The 25,215-nt window shown below is 53.3% G+C and overlaps 9 protein-coding genes across 9 annotated transcripts; 7 read left to right on the forward strand and 2 right to left on the reverse strand.

Annotated features, from left to right (window-relative positions):
- Positions 1 to 869: 869 nt before the first annotated feature.
- Positions 870 to 4,907, forward strand: CC1G_09956 (response regulator receiver domain-containing protein; the record flags this gene model as incomplete). Its single annotated transcript, XM_001841212.1, has 6 exons — positions 870 to 1,427; positions 1,479 to 3,396; positions 3,450 to 3,574; positions 3,636 to 4,329; positions 4,387 to 4,395; positions 4,447 to 4,907. 6 exons carry the CDS (start codon positions 870 to 872, stop codon positions 4,905 to 4,907), a joined length of 3,765 nt encoding a protein of 1,254 aa, XP_001841264.1.
- Positions 4,908 to 5,975: 1,068 nt separating this feature from the next.
- Positions 5,976 to 7,354, reverse strand: CC1G_09955 (60S ribosomal protein L2). Its single transcript, XM_001841211.2, has 5 exons — positions 7,341 to 7,354; positions 7,090 to 7,141; positions 6,918 to 7,033; positions 6,441 to 6,863; positions 5,976 to 6,383 (listed from the first exon to the last, which is right to left on the reverse strand). Exons 2-5 carry the CDS (start codon positions 7,129 to 7,131, stop codon positions 6,200 to 6,202), a joined length of 765 nt encoding a protein of 254 aa, XP_001841263.1. The 5' UTR covers positions 7,132 to 7,141; positions 7,341 to 7,354; the 3' UTR covers positions 5,976 to 6,199.
- Positions 7,355 to 8,381: 1,027 nt separating this feature from the next.
- Positions 8,382 to 12,344, forward strand: CC1G_14559 (hypothetical protein; the record flags this gene model as incomplete). The annotated part of the gene is made up of 6 exons (XM_002911081.1): positions 8,382 to 9,036; positions 9,115 to 9,547; positions 9,603 to 9,659; positions 9,722 to 9,782; positions 9,840 to 10,877; positions 10,941 to 12,344. 6 exons carry the CDS (start codon positions 8,382 to 8,384, stop codon positions 12,342 to 12,344), a joined length of 3,648 nt encoding a protein of 1,215 aa, XP_002911127.1.
- An 835-nt stretch (positions 12,345 to 13,179) lies between these two features.
- CC1G_09952 (hypothetical protein) lies at positions 13,180 to 15,088 on the forward strand (the record flags this gene model as incomplete). The annotated part of the gene is made up of 6 exons (XM_001841208.2): positions 13,180 to 13,238; positions 13,371 to 13,593; positions 13,655 to 13,762; positions 13,822 to 14,103; positions 14,427 to 14,494; positions 15,025 to 15,088. 6 exons carry the CDS (start codon positions 13,180 to 13,182, stop codon positions 15,086 to 15,088), a joined length of 804 nt encoding a protein of 267 aa, XP_001841260.2.
- A 356-nt stretch (positions 15,089 to 15,444) lies between these two features.
- CC1G_14560 (hypothetical protein) lies at positions 15,445 to 16,001 on the forward strand (the record flags this gene model as incomplete). The annotated part of the gene is made up of 2 exons (XM_002911082.1): positions 15,445 to 15,624; positions 15,681 to 16,001. The coding sequence occupies 2 exons, from the start codon at positions 15,445 to 15,447 to the stop codon at positions 15,999 to 16,001; spliced, it is 501 nt and encodes a 166-aa protein (XP_002911128.1).
- A 511-nt stretch (positions 16,002 to 16,512) lies between these two features.
- CC1G_14561 (hypothetical protein) lies at positions 16,513 to 17,232 on the forward strand (the record flags this gene model as incomplete). Its single annotated transcript, XM_002911083.1, has 1 exon — positions 16,513 to 17,232. The coding sequence occupies one exon, from the start codon at positions 16,513 to 16,515 to the stop codon at positions 17,230 to 17,232; it is 720 nt and encodes a 239-aa protein (XP_002911129.1).
- A 638-nt stretch (positions 17,233 to 17,870) lies between these two features.
- On the forward strand, positions 17,871 to 19,353 carry CC1G_09950 (hypothetical protein; the record flags this gene model as incomplete). Its single annotated transcript, XM_001841206.2, has 2 exons — positions 17,871 to 18,822; positions 18,893 to 19,353. 2 exons carry the CDS (start codon positions 17,871 to 17,873, stop codon positions 19,351 to 19,353), a joined length of 1,413 nt encoding a protein of 470 aa, XP_001841258.2.
- Positions 19,354 to 19,667: 314 nt separating this feature from the next.
- Positions 19,668 to 21,025, reverse strand: CC1G_09949 (hypothetical protein; the record flags this gene model as incomplete). Its single annotated transcript, XM_001841205.2, has 8 exons — positions 19,668 to 19,888; positions 19,957 to 20,034; positions 20,100 to 20,173; positions 20,233 to 20,275; positions 20,334 to 20,409; positions 20,477 to 20,694; positions 20,751 to 20,808; positions 20,867 to 21,025. 8 exons carry the CDS (start codon positions 21,023 to 21,025, stop codon positions 19,668 to 19,670), a joined length of 927 nt encoding a protein of 308 aa, XP_001841257.2.
- A 654-nt stretch (positions 21,026 to 21,679) lies between these two features.
- Positions 21,680 to 24,844, forward strand: CC1G_09948 (hypothetical protein; the record flags this gene model as incomplete). Its single annotated transcript, XM_001841204.1, has 10 exons — positions 21,680 to 22,183; positions 22,242 to 22,436; positions 22,494 to 22,570; positions 22,630 to 22,715; positions 22,768 to 22,886; positions 22,950 to 23,038; positions 23,088 to 23,257; positions 23,312 to 24,312; positions 24,370 to 24,593; positions 24,655 to 24,844. The coding sequence occupies 10 exons, from the start codon at positions 21,680 to 21,682 to the stop codon at positions 24,842 to 24,844; spliced, it is 2,655 nt and encodes an 884-aa protein (XP_001841256.1).
- Between the last annotated feature and the right edge of the window lie 371 nt (positions 24,845 to 25,215).

Here is a 25,215-nt window from a genome sequence, read left to right on the forward strand (position 1 = left end):
CGGAGAGTGCATACTGAATACAGTCTAGGGCGTTGAGTCACAACCAAAAGGTCCAGGATAAGTATGGAAGACAGGGATTAAGATGATCCCCCAAGTAGTACATGGTCAATGTGGTTTGTTTTCTGAAACCGAGGACACGCAGGGGCAAAAATTTAAACTATAGGACGAGGTTCTGAAACACAGATGCTTCCGCTCATGAAGAGATCTCGCGTTCCAAGATTGGACGATGTTTGTCCGAGTTATTGATGGGATGCCTGAGATGGTAAGCGCCAATGGCAACAGCCTTGGACCTTGACCTTCACCGACTCGACTTGTTGGCTCAAGGTGCCGTGAAATCCTTCTGTTTTTTCAAGGAAACAGGGTTCTGAATCTTGAATCTGAACGCGCTTTACAGTCGTATAAAAGGCTCGTTCGTTGTGAAGCCTGGGGTGACGTGCGGTTTCTAGACGTAGCAATCGAGGTATGTAAAGGGCGTCGTTTCGTGTCGTAATTTCCCAGAAGATTACAACCCCCGTTGTCTAGCTCTAACCTCAAGCGACACCCCAAAACGTGTGTGTTCTGACGGTACAATACGGTCGACTGCGAGAGAAATGGCCACCGCGGTTTCGGGCCTCCCGAAACTACCTGCCCTGCTCATGACGGCAGAGGGAGGAATGGTGATTCAAGACCAAGTTCCACTCGATCTGGCCACCAACAGTCCCTTCAGTCCTCAAGGAAGAAGCAAAAGCCCACAATCGACCTCGGAATACTCAGACACTGGCGAACCAACGATACAAAGCACAAGTCCGTCCACGACGCGCTCAGAGCTCCCGCCTTCTGGAACCAAGGATTCCTTCCTGGACCTGCCGCGGTTCTCGAGGTCAGCGTCCATGCCTTTGCCCTCACAGCTCAGCCAGCTGCAGCACCCGCACAAACAACCCAGCGATGGATCGCCTACTTCAGCAACCTCCACTTCCCTCACTCCGGCATCATCTAACAACACGTCGTCGTCTCCCCTCAATGAACTATCGTTCGAGCTGGCGGATTCGATCCAGATGGTCGTCCAAACCCTTCTCCAAGTCTCCCCGCCCCAAGTTCTCGATATAACAAAGGAACAGTTTTCCGCTTGTTCGCTTTCCGTACCGACTTCTTCCATGTCGGCTATGTTCACTGTTATGAAGAACATCAATTACTTGTCCGCCAATATGCCGACCTATTTTGACGAGATGTCCGCACCAGACAGCAAACTCCCGGGGAAACGACCAGCACAATCGGCGGATACCTATACGGAGTTCGATATTGGGGAGATGTTGCAGTGTATAGGAGACTCGCTAGGAGGGACTGCCGCTCAGGTCGGGGTGGACATGGTTATCTTCCACGGAGATGTCAGCTTGAAGCATGTGAACGTTGTGGGGGATGAAGCTGCGCTGTCCTATGCTATCTCCCATGTGCGTCCATATTTGTCCGTTCCTAACAAGGGGCTCATCGTTTTCCTTTAGGTTATCAGACAGGTCCTCAACATCGCAGAACGGGGTGATACCGTCGAATTAGGCTTGTTGCTCACGCCCACGCTGCAAACCCAAGCGGAATCTTCGAGTTCTATGCCAGACATTCCGCTCCAGTGCACCATTCGCGTTTCACACAAATTCGCCTTCCCAGAACGCTTACCAAACGATCCATACGGTCCAGAACCTCAACAGGTCCGCCAACATCCCAACTTCTCCTCGCTTCTTCTGCGCCGGATACTTCGCCACACCTCTGGATCAATCAAGGGGGACCTTCCTCCTCCCGAAAACTTTTCGACTGGACGAACAGTGGAATTGGCTTTTCCCCTTCGCCGACCCCGATCGACGCAAGCCAAAACCCCTAATGAACGGGCAAACTCCGAAGAACCGCAATTCGCTCATGACCCTACTCTTCGACAACTCGTTTCTTTTGCAGAAACCTTGAAGGGAAAGAAGGTCACGCTGCATGCCAGCCCCAAGGCATGTTTCGCCCAGCATCTCACAAGCTATCTCACTGCGTGGGGGATGGACGTGACCCATGTTTCACCAGACGGGGATACAGATGGAACGAGCACTGCAGAGCAGACCCCCGCTGCTGATGGAGCCCCTGCGACGGGAGAAGGGCCAAATAACCCTGATCCTGTTTCCTTCGTCTTCATCGACGACGATGTGGATGTTCTCAAGGAACGTCTTCTGGCACAGCGGTCGGGGTTCAATCCTTTTACAGGGTCCCAAGCTCTTTCCAAAAAGCGCCCAACCCTAGCAAACCTGCACCGCCCACGATCCACGGTCAATGTACCCCACAACACGGGCATAACCAAGCCTGCTAACGGTTCGAACGTGATCATGCACTTTACGAGCCTCGCCAACTACAAACATCTCAAGGATGTTGTGCAGTCTATGATGGCTGGTTTCTCTGCGGCCACGATACCATTACCCGAGGTCATGATCATTCCCAAGCCAGCAGGGCCTCGCCGTTTCCTCACAGCACTTCATACCGCGGCCACCAAGCCGAGCGTCGACTTGCCATTCATTCCAATCGCCACATCACCCCTGAGCCCTGGACTGGCGACAGGGACCTTTTTTGGGTCTTATTCTGGCAACACCGAACAACAACCCCATTCTAAAATTAACGCTTCTCAGCCGGTATCTCCCACAAAGCCGCTTCGTCCAACAGGCTCTCGCACCAATTCAGAACGGTCCCTGACCTCGAGTCGAGAATCAGAATCAAGCCTTTCGCAGGTGACGCCCTCACCACTGTCACTCCCCGAGAATGTTGAATATTTCGATAAAGCCGCTGCTTCAAAGTTGGGATCAAACCCTTCGTCTGGTATTGTGGTGAAGAGTCCAGACGGTCAGACTGGTATTCTCTTCCGACCAAAGACTAAGGTTCCGCGGTCGCCTCAAGAACGGGACAAAGGGCAACTGGTTGTTCCTTCTCGGCGGTCTTCCCGTTCATCACCGAATGGCAATGCAGAGGGCTTACCTTCTTTTGGCACAATGTATAGTGCTACTCAGTCCGCAGCTTCGTCCCCCGTTACCAAGCCTAAAGGCCAAAATGGGGCTGCTTCTGAATCGTCGCTTTTACACCCCTTAGACAAGGATAGGATTGCGGCTGCAACTCTTGCGGGACATCCACCACCACCTTTGTCTGCACCGTTGGGAACACCTGTATCAACTGTTGCGACCCCTGTGAAGAGCTCTGACAGCAAAACGCCCGCGTCGAAAGGAACATCGCCTACAGGTTCGCCTCGACCCCAGGAAGCCGCTGCGGCTATGCGCCGTCGACAACATCTGCGCAAGGCGAGTTCTGACAAGGATGCAACCACCACCACCACCACTCCTCTCGGCAAGAAGGGAAAAGCGCCCGACAACAGTATTATTCCTCCCATCAGTGTGCTCATCGTTGACGGTATGTCTTTGCTGGTGCAGACATTGTTACCGATATCTAACATGAGCCTGTAGACAACCCTATCAATCAAACGATCTTGTCGACGTTTATGAAGAGGAAGAGAATTAGCTATGACATTGCCAATAACGGTGAAGAGGCAGTCACGAAGTGGCGGGTTGGTAACTTCCATCTCATCTTGGTATGTGGTCTTTTCCTCGAGACAAGCGTGTGGTTTCAATTTACACATTCTTAACCTATAGATGGATATTCAGATGCCTATCATGGATGGCATCCAAGCCACTAAAGAGATCAGGCGAATGGAGAAGGCCAATGCATTGGCTGGCTACCCTCCCCTGACGCCCAACGGCGAAGGCCAGCGTACACCCTCTGACACATCCTCTGTCGCCTCCCGGGCAACTGCCTCACCCTACCGATCATCCGTTATCATCGTCGCCTTGACCGCCTCGTCCCTCCAAAGTGATCGAGACGCGGCACTCGCAGCCGGCTGCAACGACTTCCTCACCAAGCCTGTCTCCCTCCTCTGGTTGAACAACAAGATCATCGAGTGGGGTTCGATCAAGGCGTTGCAAGTCTGGGCGGACCTGCGACCGGATGTGAACAGGATGAATACGGGTCAAGCAGCGCAGGCGAGAGCTGTAGCGGATCGGTTGCAGGTACCCAAGAAGAAGACGGCGTCGCCCCCGCCTAGGAGGAGTTCGAGTTTGAACAAGGAAGAGGGGGCTGCGGCGTTGGCGCTTGCGTCCCCTGCGGGTGTGCCACTGAAGGAAAGTGCTCTTGGCCAGTTCACGTCTGAACCCAAGTCTCTCCTGGCGAAGATAGAAGGTGGGAAGGAGATTTCTCCCAGTAGGACCCCTTCGGGAGATCGGACTTCGTCTTCGACCGAGACGCGACCTTCGCGAACCAGCTCGGTTGATTCCACTACCGATGATGAATGTGCGTAACGATTTTCTTTGCAATTGGCGTTTTCTCTAACAACCACTCCTCTTCCAGCAATAAATGGTATGTCGATCTCAGTATGATACAGCCGCTTCCTTCTGATCCACTTTTTAGAGAGCAACACAAGTCGTTCACCAACAGATGACGAGCCTCCACGGAACCCATTGACGGAGCCACCGCTCGAGGACGACATGAACCCAGCGATCCCGACCGAACCACCTGATACAAGCGATCTTCCGACTCCCAAAAGGTTGGAGACTATCGACGAAGATCCGATTCCTCCAATAGTGGCCAACGTTGCGACCGCCGGCCAACACGAATCCTCGCTGACCCCGACTCTCAATGATCCTCGATGCCATAGGGAAGATTATGTCAAAGCCAAGCGCAAAGACGATCATGGACGCAATGGCCAAACTCCAGCAACAGCGTCCGAAGACGCAGCGACAGAACCTCCCCCCTCTGATTCTGCGACCAATCCCACATCCACATCCGACACTGAATCCGATCCCTCTCCTCCGACTCCCGCTCCATCCGACCCTGCTCCTCCGTTAGCCGAAACGGACCCTGACCGGTGACGTTTTTGGGCAGCTTGGAGCATTTTAGGATGGTTGGTCGCTTTCCTATACACGTACCAAAGCAACAACCCGACTGGGGCTCTGCCGTCCGGCGCAGAGTCTGTTCCCTCCCCCACGCCCTAAGCTGCCGTGTACCTTGATATCGTCGTCGTCATTTGTACTGACGCTGGATCTTCGTAGGATCCAAGAACCCCATCGCGCAAAAGCGCATGTCATTGTTTCACTTTTTCATCCGTTTTTCCGACACTCCTGCACCCACATCACTCATACGCCACACTCCACTCGCTTTCATTTTGACCCAGTGCCCAATGTTACACACTCCCTAACTCGTTTTCGCTCGCTCGCTGGCCCACTCACTCCCTCGCTCTCGTTCATTTTCTTCCTGTACAAGTATCTAGATCAGATCCCGCGTTCTCATGTGTCGCTGTGTCCCAAACCGCGCTGTCTTCCATCATCATCATCGTCGTCGTTGTTGCCGCGTCCTGTATGTATTCTATTTTACGTCCCTGCGATTGGTTATTCCTTCTTTTTCCTCTTCGGTTATCTGTCCGGGTGTTCATGTTCCAGGTCAAGTAGGGGGAATCGTTTTACTATATACTACGTATTTCAGGTTTGAACTTTCTGGTTTTCCCGTCTTTTCCGATTCGCAGGTTCTCGCTCTCTTTCGGCTATCCATCTCCATCTCTTTCTTCTTCCTTTGAACTTTCTGTCTTCATCCCGGTGTTGATCGTCGTGTAGCACTGGTCGCTCCCTCTCTTTCCTACTATGCTTATGGCTCACATTTCATTTTCTCGCCTTACATGCGCTCACGTTTCTCTTCCATGTACTTTCCTTTCCCTCGCTCTTCTTTGGTTACTCTGCTCGGGGTTACTGGTTGGTTCCGTTTTCTTTCTTTCCTTTCTCTTCTCGCAGATCATACACGAATATCATTGGACTCTTTTGGGGCTTTTTGGGTCGGACGCTTGGTATTAGCACAGCACGTTTTGTATCCTTTCTCTCAATTCCAATATATTTTTCCTCTAGCTCACGCTCCCGATGCACTTAGGGCCTCACGTCTCACAAAGTAAGGGAAAGGAATTGCCATGGGTGCATATGTTCATAGAAAAGGGCCATACAAAACACAAATTTGTTTAATGGATGCGTGTGGGTCTCGTAACATGCGGTCGAGGGAAAAAATCGTGCCCATAGTGTATGCAGTATACCAATACACGTCGAATGAGTATGTACCAGTACGGCACAACAAAAAGCTGGATGCAAGGAAGAAGAAAATCGTGGATTGTGTTTTATGTGATTTACACTTCCTTGACCTTGACGGTACCGCGCAGCAGACCAGTTCTGCGGGCAGCGATGAGACCGACTTTTTGACCGGGGACGGAGGAGCGGGCCATGGTGGAGGCCTTTCCGATGTGCTGGTGGTTACCACCACCGTGAGGATGGTCAACGGGGTTCATAGCAACACCACGAGTGCGAGGCCAGCTGATAAGCGAGGGTCAGCAATTAATTCTTTTGATAAGATAAACGAAGTAAACGCACTTGTAGCGCTTGGCCTTGTATTTGTGGTAAGCACGGCCGGCCTTGAGCAAAGGCTTGTCGATACGTCCACCACCAGCGACGATACCGATGGTAGCACGAGCATGGCCGGAAACGGTCTTCTTGGCACCAGAGGGGAGACGGATACGGGTCTTGTTGTCCTCGGGGTTGTGGCCGATGACGGTAGCGTAGTTTCCAGAGGTGCGGGCGAGAGCGCCTCGGTCGCCAACCTTCTCCTCGATGTTGCAGACGATGGTACCCTCAGGGCACTGGGAGATGGGGAGGACGTTTCCGACGTTGAGGGTGGCCTTCTTGCCGCAGTAGACGAAGGCGCCGGTGTGGAGGCCCTCAGTGGCGATGAAAGTCTCTTTTCGGAGCTTGTAGCGGTAGGGGTCCCGGAAGACGACGACGGCGAGGGGAGCACCACTGTAACGGTTTAGGTTGGCTGCTTTTTTGGAGAAATTTGGCAGAGTTCCTCACCGGCCAGCGTCGTGGATGATCTCCTTCACAACACCGCGAATGTAGCCATTTCGCTCGGCAAAGTCGAGGTTGCGGAGTCGGGCAGGGTTTTTGTTGTGGTGGGTGTGCGATTTGAACTGCGAAGAGTCAATATATATTGGTGGAATTTTCTGCGAGTTGGGGAGCGACGTACGATCGCGTGCGAGCGTCTCTGTGCCCTAATAACCCGACCCATGGCTAACTAGCTGTGGAGGAGAAAGAGTCGTCAGAAATGCGTTCCAGAGTTGGAGAATGCGAATTTTGGCGGGCGGTCGACATCCAGAGGTTCATCGGTGCCATCCAACGCGAAATTGGTCGTTTCTTCGCTCTTTTTCGCAGGGAACGGCAGTATGACCCTCGAAGACGTCGTCTGCACCAAATCGCATAGCGGACGGGCGTACTCACTCTTCTTGACGGTCTTGATGAGGTCGATGGTCGTCGTGCGTTTTCTGTGTACACTGAAGCTACTGTATGCGGGTGTGTGGCTTGACCCTCCGTGATGGTCGGAAATCGGCACAGCCACAACTGGGGAGGGAAGGGGAGGAAAATGAAACCCAAGTCTCGTAGGGCTCTTCACGTCATTTTTGGGGTCGTTTTTGGAGGGAACTAGACCGCCAGGATGGTGTTTCTGAACGGGAAGTATGATATTGGTTTCAAGTCTGTGAGGGACGGGATAGAGTTGCAGGGAAGGCCGGAACTCGGAAAGAGTATTGAAGATGTATGTTAGTTATCTAGAAACGATGTAGCGATAAGGAGAATGTGAGGGGAAGGGACGGATGGGAAGTGATCTAGGGGGAAATCAGTGGGCTGACCTTTTCCTTGGCCCTGGACAGAAATCGAGATCCAGTGATTCCACAACTTTGTCCAGAATATATAATCGCATGTATATTCCGCTTCGCAATTCCCGCTCCCGTCCTTCCCTTGTCCCCCAAATATTACCGTCGAGCTCGCTGTGCCCAACGATGAGCAACTCAGGTTTCCCTGACTTTGAGACTCCGCTTGCCAGGAACGGTCACACGGCTGCCCTCTTACTGCCCGCTTTGAACGTTCCCTCATCGGCGCTTCAGGTTCACGCCTTGGAATGCGCTAGTTCCCTCAACAAATATCTCAATTTCTATTCCTAAATTCTTTTTACAGACTTTGCATCTCTTTGCGGCCACGATTTCACGCCAGCCTCGACTACGACGACCACCGCCGGCATCCGCATCATCAGCTGGCACCAAAACACAAATCTCACCCAAAAAGCCACCCTTTTTGAACCGCACACCGACGGACAGCATCGACAACACGAGTAGCATAGTACAATACGTTCTGTACCCTAATCGCCGTCTCTGTAGTTGGCCGACTGTCGGGTTCGCGTCGTCGTCGTCGTGTAGGATTGGCGCCTCGTTCCCATAAGCCCTTGCAACGACACTCTAAATGATCCATCTCGACCCAAATCACCACATGTCGCCCCTTTCACCCAAGCAAGATCTCCTTCTGTCCCAAGATCCCCATAAAATCCTCCCTTGGCCCTCGTTAGGCCCCGACGATGGCGATTTCAACCCCGACCAGTACCTCAACGATGTCGACGATGGGAGTGGCGGAATGTTCATATCACCAGGCGATATCCTCGCTAACGGAACTTCCGAACCTCAACTATCACCTTTTCAAGGCGGCGCCGACTCCAACGCAGAGCCAATCCAACCCCCTTCCGCCAGTACCGCCACCACCCAACCCGGACCAGTGACACCCGCCGACGGCGCCGAACAACCCTCCCAAACAAACCAGTTGTCCCCTGCAAGTGCAACAGACCCTGCAAACCCGCCGTCGCCGACGCAGCAAGGACCTGACAGGAGCTCGTCATTGTCGCCTGTTCCCGAGCCTGATCAACCACCAGCAGAACAGCAACCGCAGGCCAACGGCGGAGCGGAACAACAGCCGCAGCGGGAGGAGGAGGAGGAGGAAGAGGCAGCACCGAACCATACCGCTACCAACGACCTTTTATCACGGCCCATGACGCCTCTGAGCCCACTGTCGCCTCCACCGCAAGAGGAGGAAGAGGAGGAGGCTGCAACGGGCCCAAGCTCGAACCAGGCCAACACTTCATCTGAGCAGAAAAGTGGCGGCGAGGGACAACGGCAGGGCGAGTAGTCAACAATTCTATACGTCTGTTCTATCTCTTATACTTGTTTTCTAGGCCAGGGACAAGACGGGTCACAGGCGAATGATGGCTCCAGATCATTGACCGCATCTTCTTCGACAAACACAAATATGCCAATGGGCCTTGGGAACGCGGCCACTGAATCCAGTGCTAACGGCGTCGAAGGCGGCCAACATCAACCTCAGCAGCAGCAGCAGTTCGCAGACGGCGTCGGCAAGGGTGGTCTTGCCGCTTCAGGGTCAGAGTCCAGCGCTGCTGTCGCAGGGGCAAGCAACGTGTCTTCTTCTCTCATGCAACCATCGGGCCTCTCGACCTCACCATCGGCCTCATCTAATCCAGCTTCATCATCTCAACCTCAGAACTCGACAGCGCCTGGCACATCCTCTGGGCCAGTTTCTACTACGTCGGGGTTAGAGGGCACCGACCCCAAAGCAGCACTCATCCTGGAGCTCAACTCTGAACTCCTCAAGTGCGCACACTTTTATTTACCTCTCCGTAAAGTTCCACTCACCTTTTACTTGTAGGATCTGTATGATGTTCCAAGCCAAGAGTGTGCCACCCAGCGACCCCATCGCGCGACAGTAAGCTTTCCACAACGTGCTTTGATCTCGCATCTCGTGCTCAACCGAACCTTTCAATCAAGATACGCCAGTCGGCTACAAATGAACCTCGCCTGGGGCGCCGCTGCAGTCGACCAGACCGCCGTCAGTGTCATCCAATGTTTTTATCATTGTCTTCAATTGAACTCAACCACTACTTAGAATCAAAACGTGTCAGATCCACCTCTCGAGCCTCCCCCACCCCTGGATTTTGCACCCACCGACAGGATACGACAGCTCTACGCCGAGCTCGCGGCCCTCTTTGCCAAGGATCAAGCTCGTCGACAACAGCAGCAGCAGCTCACCTTGAACATGAACAACCTCAACCCTGTCGGTGGTCCAGGTATGATGGCCCCCGGTGGTATGCACAAAGGAAACACCCCCATCTCCAATCTCAAGCGCGAGCGTCCAGACGAGCACGGAGTCGACAATATTGGTAACATTAGCAAGCGACAAAATACCGGCGAGAACAAGATGATGCCTCCTCCGTCCATACCTATGAATCCTGGCCAGCCGAACCCTCAGAACATGCCCAACCAACCCACGCCCAACAACGGTGCTTCAGCGATGTCTCCTGGTGGTGCTGGTGGTGCAATGAACGGTGTCAATCCTGCTCAACAGCAGCAACCGCAACAAGCACAACAGCAACACCAGCCGCCACAAATGAACGCACCCCAAGCCTCCAACCCTGTCCACCCTCAAAACATCTCTATGCAAGCGCAGTCACCACAACAACAGCCACATCAGCAACTTGGAAATCCACAGTCGAGACCACCAAGTCAGCAGAGCGTCACGCGGCAGAGCCCAGCACAGCAGGATCCAGCAGCGTCGCCGTCGTCGATGATGAACCTGAATGTGGCAGAGGCGGCGATGGCTTCTTCGCAGCGCGCGAAGCAGCTAAGTATACGCTCGGCACAGCAGCAAGCTCAGCAACAGGGTGGTGTTGGTGTTGGGCCTGGTGGAAGGCCGATGTCGAATCAGGGTATGCCAGTTGGACCTCAGGGTAACGTTCAAGGAGGTGGTATGCAAGGAGCTGGAGGACAGAGTCTGAATCCTGCGAATCTACCGCCTCAGATGCAAGCCGCCTTCCAGATACTGCAGACCCCGAATCATCCCGTTGTCCAGACTCTGCTTACCAGAATTCCCGGCTTTAGGACGATGAGTGTTCCTATGCAACTTCAGAAGATTGTGCAGTACCAGGTGAGTTGTTCTAGATCGCGTGGGTGGTTAAGAGTGGGAGAGTGACATGTGGTTGGTGTGTAGATGTATATGGCGCAACAACAGAAGCAGGCTCAGGCTCAGCAGGCTCAAGGAGGGCAGGTCGCAGCGGCAGGTGGGAATCCAATGCAGCAAGGCAACATGGGCGCAGGAAATATGCAAGGCGGGATGGGTGGAGGAGCAGGAGGGTTCGCGACGCCTTCGTCCCCTATCTCGCAGCAAGGCGGCAACATGTTCCCAGCTGGCGGTGCAGGTGGTATGGGCGGTGGAGGAGGAGGAACCATGGATCCTCGTATGCTCATGGGCGGATCGATACAAGCCGGACCTAGCAACATGAACTTCCCGCCGAACATGAACATGTCAAATTTGTCACCTCAGCAACGGCAGCTGCTTCTGCTCCAACAACAAGGTCAGCGGATGGGCGCTGGAGGTGCTGGGATGGGCGGGGGAGGTGTTAATCCTGGCGGTATGAACGCTGGTGGGATGGGCATGAACCAGAATATGGCGATGCTTCAGCAACAGCAGCAGCAACAACAAGAAAGGATGCGGCAGTTGCAGGAACAGCAGCGGTTGCAGCAGCAGCAAGCGCAGATGCAGTCCATGGCGTCAATGGGATCTCCGAATCACATCAATGCGACGATGAATCCTCAGAATATGATGGGCGGAATGGGCGGTGGAGGCGGAAGTGGTAATGTTGGTGTGGGTGATTTCCCACCTGCGCTTCGATCGAATCCACAAGTGCAGGGTATCGCACGGAACGCGTGGTCTCCTGTAGGCGATGGAGGCGCGTCGAGTCCTTCACCGATGACGCCTCGTATGGGCGGAGTTGGCGTTGGAGGGCCAGGTGGTGGAGTCAATGCGGTTGGGAATGTTAACCCCCAGATGAGAGTGTCGCAGGAAGATTATCAGCGGATGATGTTGCAGCAACAGCAGATGCAGGCTGCGAGGGCGATGAACTCTAGTCCGGCGTTTGGGGGGCAAGGGATGAATAAGTGGCAGCAGGGTGGACAGCCGGGTGGAGGACAGCAGCAGCAGCAACAGGGAGGGCAGGGGCAAGGAGGGATGGGTATGGGTATGGGAGTGGGCGGGATGGGTATGGGTGGTGGAATGCCACAGCAGGGCTCCAGTTATGGAATGTCGCCGCCTGGAAGTGCGGGTGGTATGTCTGCTGGTGGGGGATCAGGTGTGGCGCCTTCCCCTCCTGGTGGCCAGCAGAATTGGGGCGCTGCCAACGCTGGTGCTGGTGGTGTTTCTGGTGGATATCCATTCGCTGGTTCGCCGCAGGGTATGGACCCGATGCGACATATGTCTGGTACTCCTGGTCCACAACAGCAGCAACCGCAACAGCAAAGTGGAATCGTGGGTGGAGGGCCTGGTCCTATGATGAACATGGGGGATGGTGGTGGTTCAATAGGAAGCGAGTTTGATCTCTTTAATTGGACTGGCTGATCCATGATCGTTACCGGATGGGCTGTCCGTTGTGCTGTACGGGGGTTGGAAGGGTTTTGGGTGACGGTGTTTGTTGGAAGTGTTGCTCTCCGGGCGTGCTTCCCATCTACATCAACCGCCTAATTCCTCGATGATCCACATGCGGTATCTTGTAACGTGTCAGCTGTTCGACGGCCTTGTCTTTCGATTCGATGATGGCGTACTCCGTTCCACCACGCCCAGCGTGCTTCTCCGGCTTTTCGCTTATCTTTTTTCCCTTGTTTCCGACCGCTGGTGTTCTTCTCTGCTTCTTGGTCCTGTTGTTTGCTATATTTTATTTGCTTGTTATTTCTGCCTTCTTTCCTTTGCCGTTTTTTCTCTGTAGCCATCCTTCGTCTATCCGATATTCTTGTTGCTTTTTCTCCCTTTTTTTTTTCTTGGTCGTGATCTATGCTGTAAAAATGGATCGTCGTCAAAGATATATGTCGTCTTTCTTTTCCTTTTGTCCACGTCGTGACAGCCTACATACTATTCTGTGCCCACTCTCTCTCTCTCTCTCTCCTCTTCGATGTCTCTCTGGCTGGCTATAACGGATGTTCTTACCTCTCCCCTTTTTTTTGTACACGTATTGTATAGTCGCTCGCATTTATACGCGCTAGTTGTTGGTGAAATTGAAGTCTTTCTTTCCCTCTTGAGCCTGGAGCGTAAATGACTGTTATAGTCGCCGCTCAGAAGCAATCAGACTCACGGCGCGCAGTCATCATCGTCCTTCTTCTTTCGGCGATTCATGCATCGACATCATCGCAATCACTATTGCATCTCAGACCAATATACCCACCTTCACCGATCTTAGGAAATGCCGTTTGCGAATCTCTCTGTGAGGGAGAAAGATGCGTTCTTTGGGTTGTTAGATGAGTACGTTCTGGGGTATAGTCTTTGGGATTTGCAGAGTACTGACCTTGGATGTGTGGATCTTCTTGAATCTACCACCGTTCGCCCCTGTCGCGGTCGTTGTTCGTGTCTTTGGTTTGTCGGCGGTGAATCTAGATACTTCCAATCTCGACCTGAGATCTTCCAGGCGCAAAGGGGTGCTGGTGGTGCTGGTGGTGGGCAGTGGGACGGGACGGCAACGTCGGCGATGAAGCAGGCGATGGCTTCCAATCCGGAGGCCACGGCCAAAGTGTTCAGCGCTGGATTGAGACATGCTGCTAAGAGCATGTCACCGCCGCCTTCGAGGAGCGTGGCTGGTGCCAGTCGGGACGAGGATCAGGTGCGTTCTGGGTGTCTGTGTCGATTGTCCGTGGTGTTGATGGAAGGGTTTTGTGTTGCAGGATAGTGGACCTGCGACGTCTGTCGCTGGACGGATAGCTGCACTTTCTGGGCGTGGACCTGCTGCTGGTGGATCTGGTCCTTCGTCGCCTTCTTCGAGTTTCGCTCGCGTGAGTTCTACGTCTTCGTTCTGGTCTGTACCACTGGAAATCTCATGAATCGAATCCAGAAATTCAACGATGTCGATACTTCGTCAGCTAAAGGATTTATGAATTCTTTGAAACAAGCGAACAAGCCACCCACTGCATCACCATCTCCCGCAGCGAGCAGCTTCACGCCTCCTCGTCGAACGGCGTTCTCTGCTGCTGTGCAACCTCGGACGGATGAGCCTGAAGAGGAACCTGCGCCCGCACCGCCGCCTGCACCTGCACCTCCTCCAGCCCGTAAACCGTTCGTGAAAGAAGAACCGAAGGGAGAGTGGGCCGAGGCGTTATACGACTACGAATCTTCGGTGCGTTTCTCGTTTGGCGTCGTTTATTATATATACTTCCCGGGTCGTGGTTCCGTCGTCCGTACCCCCGTGGATTCCGAATGCATGCGACCCTTTTCCTCCGTTGTGATCGTTTGGATTTCCTTGTTTTCCGAACCATGTTGCACGCAGCACGTCATATTTCTGCCTTTCTCTCCTGTTCTGAGAGGCTTATCTTTATCTTCATTCTTCGACCTTCGGTTCTCCCTGCGCGACGTTCGAGGTTCTTCTAGTGCTTTGCGTCATTGGATACTTCTATGCCTCCTGTCGGTTTTGAGTTGCGTTAGAACTGACGAGGTTTTCAGGAGCCTGGTGATTTGAATATCAAGGAGGGAGAGCGGGTTCTTGTGACGGAGAGGTCGTCGGATGATTGGTGAGTGTGACATCTTGCTTTCGTCTGTGAAGCTTGGGTTGGGTATCTACAGAGGGGGTTGTTTCGATTACTCTCAATTCCCTGGACCCTTGGCCTTTTTATACCTTTCCAACATTCCATTTGCCCGTTTATGGCTCATGGGATTGGAGGATCGGATTCAATCGCGATCTTGGAAAGCAAATTAAACAGGGTCGATGGATTGGGGGTGACTGACGGGCACGCTTATCATGATTCGTGACATGACGTTCTCTGCTTCCCTTTTTGCTTCTGGCTGTTACTCCTCCCCCACGTTCGATATGTTTAGCGTTGGGGACGGTTGACGTTTGGACGTGATATATGTTTTGTTTTTTCTCGGAAAGCGTTTATACCGGACGAGCGATGCGGTGTGCTCGCCATGTCGTTATCCGGTCGTTCCATTCGCTTCCCGCGGCGAGCTAATACTTTGGGTTTGGCTCCGAGTCGTTACATTCCTATCGGCGTGTCGCTGCACGAATTTAGGTTCAGAATGCTAACTGGGAATTCATTACTAGGTGGACTGGAGAAGTGAATGGCAAGTCTGGGTTGTTCCCGGCTGCGTATGTGAAGCTGCTGTAAAAAGGCTAGTTGGATTGAAACTGGACATATTGCGACTCGAGTCGTCCATGGTTTGCGGAGAATGGACTTGGAGTTTTGGGATGTTGGAAGGTTATTTTGTACGACGGTAACGTAGCCTAGGGCACGTGTAGTGTGTCTAAGTTTATCTTTGGAATGCTCATTCACCTTTTGTGCTGAAACAGTTACCAGTGTCAGGTCGTTTAAACTTGCCGATTTGGACGTTGGATTGGTAGGAATCACTGACTCGTACAGGAATGGGCTTTTACATATTGTACAAGGTATTTATTTGGAATGGGTGAACATATGTGATCCTCGCTCGCCTACTGCATTCTTTTAATTCTCCGGCTAGTAAGTCAATGGACCAGGAGGGGTGGAGGAGCGCATCATCCGGCTCCTCAGAAGACTGGCTCAGAGATGGGTGGCCGTCGGTACGGGAACTTGGATTGGACAGAGGGTCGAAGTGCATGGGCACTCTTCTGGGGGGCCACATGGCGGACATGGCGTCGCACCAGGTCGACAGGGTGCGCAAGGGAAAGGTACGCACGGGGAACAGAGCACGCATGGCGTTTGGGTGGGACCGGGCCAGGTGTAGGATGAAGTAGGGGGGAGTGTGAATGTCGGTGGTGTGGTGGTGGTGTGGGGTGTAGCGGTGACTGAGGTTGGGGTTGGTCCCACTGTTGGCCTCGAGGGTTTGCACGTGGTGGTGATGCACGGTGGGCATGGTTCAGGGACGGGACAGGGAGGACAGATGTCCCCGAGACATGGTGGGCACATCGGGGGTGCTGGACAGCTGGGACAGATGACGCAGAGGTGGGGTGGTGGAAGCGGTATGGGCACAGAAGTTCCAGTGACCTCTGGAGCTGGGACTGCATTCACTGCGTACAGCACCCCGATGATTACTGCCAGCCTTTGAAAAGTGGACATGATTGGGTACCGCGACGACGTGAGTGTGGATTACAGAATGTGGGGGCTCAATCCTGGGGTTTGGCCATGGATGGCGAACCTTTTTATACTCGTAGCCAGTTCCGACGGAATTTTAAGAATGTCATAGGTCTGTCATGGGGGCATTATGTTGATCCAATTATCCCTACCTTCCTCCGAAAGTTTTGATTTTTGAACACGGCAAGGGGAGGTGGGCGATAGTCATCGTATTCAACAGAAGACACGGGTGTGGTTCTGACCACGGCAAAGAGCTCCGGGTCACAAATTTTCGGATATTGTCTTTGCAGAAGCCTTGAATGAAGACAGGTTGTGTGAAAGGAGAAGAGATTTATATTGTTGTCACGACTTCCTGGATTTCATGTACAATGTATATCTCCGGAAGGGAGTTAACAAAGGTGAAACATGTTCGGCGACGGAAATCACATCGTTCCTCGGATAGGGAAGACAATGTACTCGATTAAGGCAATGGGTTGGGAGGAGCCATGGTTGGAGGAGGAGGGGGAAGGCACCCTCCAGGTCCACACGGAACCGGCTCGACAGGGTTAGTTGCTGTCGGCGGCGGACGGATTGGGCAGAGTGTGGTGATGCACTGGCATGGCCTTGGAAGGCATGGCGGACACTCTGCTCCAGGTGGGCAGGGCGGGCAGAGCGGTGGAGGGATAGGCGCGCATGGAGGGCAGATCACGCATGTTTGGCTGGAAGTGGGAGTGGGTTTAGGCGGGGTTGTCACAGGGGGAGGTGTAAGTGTTGGTGTGATGGTTGGAGGGAGGGGTGTAGCGGTTACGGTGGTTAGTGTTGCTGTCGGCCTCGGCGGGTTGCACGTGCGGGTGATGCACGGTGGGCAAGGTGGAGGAGGAGGACAGGGGGTACAGACGATCCCGTCGCAGGGTGGGCAAGGTGGGGGAGGCAGGCAACCTGGGCAGACCACACAGAGAACGGGTGTGGTTGTAATTGGGGTGGGAGTAACGACGGTGGTCGTTGGCTTTGTGGTGATGGACGGGCAGGAAGTTACGCAAGGCCCAATGGGGAGTGGGCCGGTGCTGGGTGGGCAGAGGAGGGTGCAGGTACCGTCTATCGGTGAGACTGGCGCTGGAATGGCATTCACAGCGTGGAGTACCCCGAGGACCACCACTAGGCCTCGGAACATGGACATGGTTGGGTTCCACGAGGGCATGAGTACGGGTTGTAGACCGTGGGGCTAAGTCCTGGGTTGATTAACATGTATGACGATCCTTTATACCAATCGTCAATCCCGACGGACATTCGGGAATTTCGCCTGGCGGAAGAAGGCCAGTCACGGGGGTATCCATTGATGCCATTTTGCCTACCTTCCTCCGAGTACTTTGATTTTGAATTAGAGAAGGGGAGGGGTGATAGCTATCGCATTGAACATAGGATTCGCGTGCAGTCTTTTAGCATGGCGAAGATCTTCTGGATGATCAGGGTCAACGATGTCGGGTATCGTTTCTCAGAAGCCTCGAATGAAGACATGTTGTGTGAACAACCAATCCTTGGAGATTGCAAGTACTGAACCTCTCGACCGCAAGAGATTTCACGTGTCATCTGTTTAAGTTAATATGCCTAGTAGTTCGGGAGAGACATACCGATTGGTCTTGGGATGCCACATCTTTACCGACGTTCGAAGATGGAGGAACGGCTTCGACGTCTGGGATTCGGGGACTCTGTTCCTTTGTTTGGAATGGACGGCAATGGAAAGCAACACATGTCGCGATGTCATTGATCGGCGGCTATTTATGGGGTAACACTGCCTTACCAAACTGCGGTTGCCGAGAGTCTCAGGTTAATCGATAGCTTCAACCAGTTCTCTACCCTCGATTCAATGGCCACGACTTTGACTCAGTCGTCCCACAACCCATTTCGCTCGCCAAATAATGTTTCACCAAACTTGACCGGTTCTCTCAACAGCAGTTCAGCCCAGCCGACGAACAATAATCAATCGGGCTCAGGACAAACTGGGTCGGCCAGCTCTGCTGCGCCTACAGCTCCGGAAACCAACTCAGAATCGACACAAATGACCTCGACAGCCTCCAACGTTCCACACAGGACATTGCCGGTGGAGGATGAGGAACTTCCTCCGGCGTATACCCCAGCTCCTGACGTGCAGCAGGGCGAAAGCACTCTCGAATATGGTCCTTCCAGACCCCACCAACGTCCTCCTCCGCGACCTGCACCTGCACCCATTCCTGTACCGACACCTCCTGCTTCCACGCATCCTGTCTCCCCGCACTCAACAGGTAGCAGCACGCAACGATTAGGCTCATTGTGGGATCAACTGACAGGGCAACTACAAGAATTCGCCAATATCGCAAACGACCGCGTCGGGCGAATGAGTTCGCCTCATCGCTATGGAAGCAGTTATCCAACCCCTGGAGGTTGGTCGTCTTATCCCGGTGCCCATGCCCAAGCTTCACCGTATTCTTCACCCCAAGGGCCTCCTCCGTTTCCACCGCGGGCCGCGGGTGGTGCTGGTAGGCCCGCGCCCCCTCCGCAGCATCCTGCATCGCATGGACACTCGCAGTCGGCTTCGAATTTGTCACAGCCTCGACGGGAGGCTGAGAACAGGCGTGCATCGTCCGACTTTGTGCGGGATTTCTACGCTGCTGGGGATTCGGTCCCTCCAGAGTTGATGTCGTCCGGCGAGAATCGTGGAGCGGGGCCTAGTTCTAATCCTAATGTGCCAGGAAAGCCTACTACGGAGCCTACCCCGGGTCATCCTTTACTCAGGGATGGAAAGCTTCTTGTGTATCCTAAAGGATATGAATGCGAAAAATGTGCGTTTGCTCCTTATCTTTCTGAGTGCGAGCTGCAGCTGACACGTGCGGTGCTGCTGCATACCTGCAGGTCATAACATTGGGTACAAACTCCCATCGATGAAGCCTTGTAAACGGTGTTGGCCCAAGTACGGGAAACCGTTTTCGGGTCCACTTGCTTACTCGTTTGGGGATCCCAACGCGTCGAATGCGACGAACTTCCAACGGCCTCTTCCTCCAAGACAACGGCCACCGCCTCCTCCACGCCCCTCGTATGGCAGCTCGAGTTTCCCTTCGTCAGTCTTCCGAGCACCGCTCGTTTCGCCCTCGTATCGTCCGCAAACTGTTGTGATTCCGGGACATGGACATGGATATCCTCATGCGGCGGCTCCTGGACGACCACCTGCAGGCTCGGTCGTGTATAATGCTGGCGACCCACGTATTGGAGGGAATCGCTGCTGGAGGTGTCATGGAAGTGGGACGATTAGTTTGTTGATCATAGATCGAGAACAGTGTCCGGTATGTGGTGGGATTGGAAGGACATTTACATAGTGGGACACGTATGTACGATTTCTGTCTTTTGCATTTGCACCTGTTTCTTTGATATTCTTTCATCTGTACTAATAGCCTGAATGGACGGACGATCAGACCCGGGATCGGAAGGAAAGCACTAAAGACACTGGAGAAAGTAGATTCCTGAGTGCAACAGTGGTAACTGGGAAGGTCGATGGTGGAACAGACCTGGTGGTAGTATGAATTCCCAACTTGGCACATGGATGGCGGAGCGCAATTGGTGGGTCCTGTCCATCCGATGCTATAGCAGCGACCAGGTGAGATACTTGAGGTGAAAGTAAGAGAGCAACAGCTTACCCTCCACATTGTCCATAGCGTGTTTGCTGTGGCCCTGCAGGCGCAGCTGGCGAACTTGGCAGAGGAGATCCAGGTGTAGTAGGCGCCTCAGGAACCGGAGGCGCACCAACAGGGGCGGTAGGAACTGTCCTGGGAAGGGTATCGGTGTTGACAGTCGCCGTGTATGTGTACGGGGTTGTGATGACTGGGGGAGCTGTGTATCCGTAAGGGCGCGGTCCTGGGAATAGACGCGGTGAAGGAGTTAAATGAAGGGATCCCTCTACTGTCGACGAAAACAGGGTTTACCGATATATTCGGATACAGCTCCGGATTCAACGCTCTTCACGTCGAAGAAGATGCCAGGGTCCTGGGCGTGGTAAGCACCTGGAAGGGATTGGTGGTTAGATGTAATGAACGAGGAAATGGGAGGTAGTATTGTTATTTCGGACCTGGGATTTTGACGGTGGGCGGCCTTGCGGTACCGTTTCCGCCGACTTCAAGCTGGAAGCATCCAGGGAAGACCCTAAACGACATGTTTATCAGATGCCGTGTCAGGTCTGAATGGACAAGAAGAAAGCGTACTGAGCCCCTCCATTTGGTCCTGTGTCAGTGGCGAAATGCAACGCTGTCCCACAATGGGTATTAGAGGATTAGTCGATTGAAAGTGTTAGCGGAATGTTTACCGATGACTTCCCCTCGGATGAGATACTGTCCAGGAGCGATGTCTGGAACGGTGAAGGTGAGACGACCACAGTTGTCCTAGATGTCGATGACGCGATGAGCTCCGAGTCTCCAGAGCCTCTCCGGAAAGAAAGGGTCGACCTACCCTTCCAATGTCATCAGCCCACAGCGGCTTAGGCTTTGTCGCGACGAGACCCAGCTCCCAGACTTTAAACCAGTCAGCATTGGCACCTAGAGCAGTTTTGGCGTCTGTAACTTTGGCCATGTAGATTGATACGGGCCCTGGGTGGTCTCGGACGAAGGAGTTACTAAAGGTGCAGGTCCGAGGGACTAGGTGGTACTCGAGGGTGACCTCGTCTCCGGCTATAGTGGTGGTTCAAAAGCCTGTTGGTCCAAGGCAGGTGGTAAATAGAGCGTACGTTTTACCGCGCAGAGGTTCTGTGCGGGTTTGGAAACTTGGTCCTTGCAGGCGAGGTCCTAGGGGCCGCTGGTGAGCAGGGATGAAGGGCAAATGATAAGAGTAGAGTGTGCATACCGGATCGTCCCAGTATCTGTAATCGACATTCGTTCCATCGCGAACGCAGTAGGATCCAAAGTCGATGTCGTTGACCCACATTGCACGCCATCGCCCATGGGCGAGGACAGTGCTGGCCAGCGATGCTGCCGATAGGAAGTACCAAAGAGACTTGAACATGCTTAGAACTGGTGGTATAGCTCTAGTGCCAGGGAGCAGGCGCAAAAGTGGACGGGGCTTTATAGGACACTACAGGATAAATCGAAGTCATGACAGTGAATTGGAGTCAGTCAGAATGTGTCTTCTATCGCCTTCCACTCTCATGGTGGACAGAGAAGAAGGAGAGGAAGAGCTGCATGGCTGGTATTTAAGACTTCTTCAAGCGATGCTGCCTCGACCCGGTTTTTCCGTCGGTTAGAAACAGCCGGTGTCGTTTGTGGAGATTGTACACGAAGCCGCTCGCTGCGGCCTGCTCCAGTCACTGGAAAGGTAACTTGGAACCAATGGCCATAGCCTGTGGGAAATAATAGGGACAAGTATGTCGGGATGCGCCTGTTGTTGGCCGGAGGTAAAGGGCGTTGCGCGCTGATCGTCCGGGAAGAAGAACATTGTCGGCCATCACGGAGTTTGCCCTGCGCCAAGTCTTCCCGTCACGCGACGCTGGCCCGCCGAGTCCTCACTTGCCCACATTTCTCCAGGATACGCTGCCGGTTAGATCTCAAGTCAATCTCTTTCAGCCTACTGTAGGCATTCTTTCACGGTTCCCAATTCGAAAGGGCAAGAATAACGCGAAATCGGTAACTCGAGAACGCGAGGGACGTGGCACGTAGCGCAATGGCTTCACCCGTTTCTTCACCTTCTTCGACGCCTCCTTTGACGCGACAGAACACACAAGACGATTCGTGTCTCTCGTCCTTCTCCTCCTCGTCTTTCTCAGGCCCCAGTACCCCCTCGTCTAGCCAACAGCTCCCCGACGACGTGACCAAGGTGGTCGTACCTACGCAAAGTTCCAGCTTCAACAACTCTGATGGGGACGGTGTAATCGAAACTGCAAACAGCTCGCAAGACCATGCTGATAACGAAGACAACCCTGAGCCTCCCAAGAAGAAGTTGAAGATTACTGCATGGAACGGGTGGGAGGCCCTCCGACGCGTCAAGAGCGAGAGCCAGTTGTCCAAGAAAAGAACACCGAAGGGCGCGTCCCAGAGGACAAGAGGGGTAAAGAAGGAAGGAAGCGAGAAAGCCGAGGTCGAAGGCGCGTCGGGACGCGTAAAGACGCGTAGAAAGGCTGGGAAATTGGCGGGACTCGTCTCACTACCTTTGGACGTGCTTTACGAAGTACGTCTCCATCTAGTTCTTGCTCAAGTGAAGCCTCGTCTGACCTCTCGACCTTCAGGTGTTTAGTCATTTGAGCCCACATGACCTCTTGCACTTGTCTCGGACGACGAAGTCTATTCGAAGAACGATCCTGTCGAAGAACGCAATTTCGCTATGGAAGGATGTGTTCGCACAGCAAGACGACCTTCCACCATGTCCTGATGACATGTCCCTGCCAGCATGGGCCTCGCTGGTATTCGAAGCTCATTGCCATGTGTGTCGAACTCTTCCCTCTTGTATTGCGCTCGAGCCTAACCTACCTCCTCACCAGCATTGCTTGACGAAGAACGTCCGTAACGTAGAATGGATGTTGAGGATGCGACTATGTGAGAAATGTGCGAAGGCCCTGTGAGTTCTTATTCTCAATTTGTTTTGAAGCGACCGCTAATCTTACTGTGACCGCTTAGCTTATTCTGCGAAGACCAGCTCCGTTGTGATGACAAAAAGCTGGACAGGCTCATCAGAGCGTGCGTTCCTTTCCAGAAGCGCAAAGGTCGGTGGATTCAATCGCTCGTGTTGTCAACTTCGCTGACCTTTCTGTAAAGGCAAGCTGTATTGCCTTACTTCTGCTAAGGACGCATTTATTCGCGAGTTGGACAGCATGGAAGGAGATCGCAACGCATTTGTTGAGGAACGCCAGAAGGAGATGAAACGTCGACGAGAGGTGCGTTCAGCCGATCATTACCAGTAACTCTGGATGGATGGCTAACAGAGGCCGATGATACAGCATGCCCAGGAATGCGCAATGTGGTCTGAGGACCAAGAAATTGAGAGAGAGGCAGAGCTACTCAGAATGCATCGCGATCGCAAGGAATTGTGAGTTCGCGTTTGTTCGCTAACCTTGTGTTTTCTGATATCGCTTCAGCATCATGGAACGCCTGGAAGCGTTGGGCTATGGCGAAGAAATCGAGTTCCTGGTCGACTTGGAGGAGGAGACTCCAGGGCAGCTTGCCTTGCCCATCCCCACTTGGGACGATTTTGTGCCATTCGAAGAACATCCCGAAGTGAGACCGTGCAAACCACTCACTGAGCGAGGTAACGTTTTCCGGCTTCATCAGCTCGCTTCTTTGGTCTCAATTTTTTTTCCAGTGTGGAATAATCGTGTCAAAAATGTTATGCTCGAGTATATGGAGAAGGTCCGGCGGTACCGCAAGGACAACGACCGCAATCTTGAGTTGGAAGATCGACGCTGGAAGCTCGCAGAACGATGGCTCGAATGGAGACGCCTCCCCGAAGTGCTCGAAGCCTTTCCTCCCTCTGAATTTATGCCCAGCGTTGCAGACTTCCTCGAGATGGACATCACCAAGAAGGTTATCGAGTGGACGCCCCCTACTCAAGAGGAACTAGCGACACCCAATCCATTGACCTTGCGCCCCGTGTCTGGAAAAGATCCCTTACCGACGTTCTTTGCAACCGAGGGCAACGGAGGGAAGGGCACCCCCTTGGCCCAAGCCATTGACGAATGGCGGGCAGCACAGACGTTCAAGGTGTACGCCCTGACGCCCTTTGCCTGGCACCAGCCTTTCGACCCCATCCCAGCCAATATCGAATCCATGCAACGATTCCTCCAGCTCGCAATCTGTGTTTTAGAATGCGAACACGTCGACTCGGATCCACACTTCTGTTTCGTCCAAGCTCAGAACCCGAGCATGACTTGGGGCAAGTTCTACTCGGAGGAAAAGAACCAGTATTCGTGCATGTGGTATCCCGAGTTTCTTGAGCACCAGTGCAACCGACTTGACGAGAGGCATTGGAACGAGAGGAAGCTTGACTGGAACCCGTATCTTTGGGTTGAGGAAATCCTCGCTGGTCCTCCGTCGCCGGCGCCGGTCTCCCAATCGCATGGGTTATTCGGAGTGAATCCGCGAAGGAATTTGAAGCGGATTCCGTTCCGGCCGGATGGGATGGGTTTCCATTTTACTGCGTCGTTGGTGGTGAAGAATATTCTGGCGGCTTGCGGGTACCACTGGGCGAATACGACTGCTGCGATGATGGATGAGGTCGATCCCAGGGTCGTCTGTTTGAAATGCTCGTTTGGAAACCGGTGTGACGGGGAGAGGATTTTCTCCGTTCACACTTGGAGGAATGCGGTAAGTCGATTACCTCCTTTGGAGCTGGATGAAGGGTAGTGATCTGGGATTGTGCAGGTGAAACATGCGTTGTACGCTCACAGCATTGAGCCGAAGTTGGTCGAGTGGGAGCGTATCTCCGACGAGGACGCTGCAAAGGCTCGAGAGTTGGAAAAGTTGGAACCGGCCAGGAGGGGTGTGCAGGTTGAGCCTCGTCGGGATGTCAAGTGCTTCGTTTGCTGGGGTGGCAGCGATGAACATGCGCTCATGACGCTCGAAGAGACGAGACAACACTTGAAAAAGTACGCCTCCCTTGATGCATACCCGTGGTTCTCCTTGTCTTAACGAAACTTGGTTCCTTAGGGTCCACCGGAAGACGGATGAAGATCTCACTGCTCCTGATGCCGAAGGATCGCTGTGGTTCAGGGCCACTTATCTCCCCTCGAAACAACCCTTGACGATTAGACTCATCCCCAAACCGGTGGAGAAACGGGAAGTCACTCGACCAGCAATCATCGGATTCCTGAGACCTTGCCACGAATGGATTTTCTAATTTTTTGGAACATCCGTTGTAGATCTTACTTGTATATTCTAGCCTTATTTCCAACTTATTTCTTTATATTGTTAAATAGTTGTTTACTACATAGAAAGCGAGGATCTCAGCGATCAATTGTAGATAGTGCGCAAAGAAGACAATGAAGAGCCAGGCGGCGAGCTTTGTACATTCAGAATTGGACTTTTGAGTCGGTAGTGGAATGGCGTCGTGTTCTTCCGCCGCTTCATTCGAGGGTTCGAGCTGCGGTTTTCCCCATCGGAATTCGCGCGATGTGAAAGAGCTAGAAACAAGAGCCCACTCTTGTGTTCTCGGTGTCGGTCTCGGGGTGTTCCAGCCTTCCATTGGACCAAACACAGGAGATTCTAAGG

The sequence above is a fragment of the Coprinopsis cinerea genome (genome assembly GCF_000182895.1).
Source record: "Coprinopsis cinerea okayama7#130 chromosome 5 map unlocalized cont3.5, whole genome shotgun sequence".
Lineage (NCBI taxonomy): Eukaryota > Fungi > Basidiomycota > Agaricomycetes > Agaricales > Psathyrellaceae > Coprinopsis > Coprinopsis cinerea.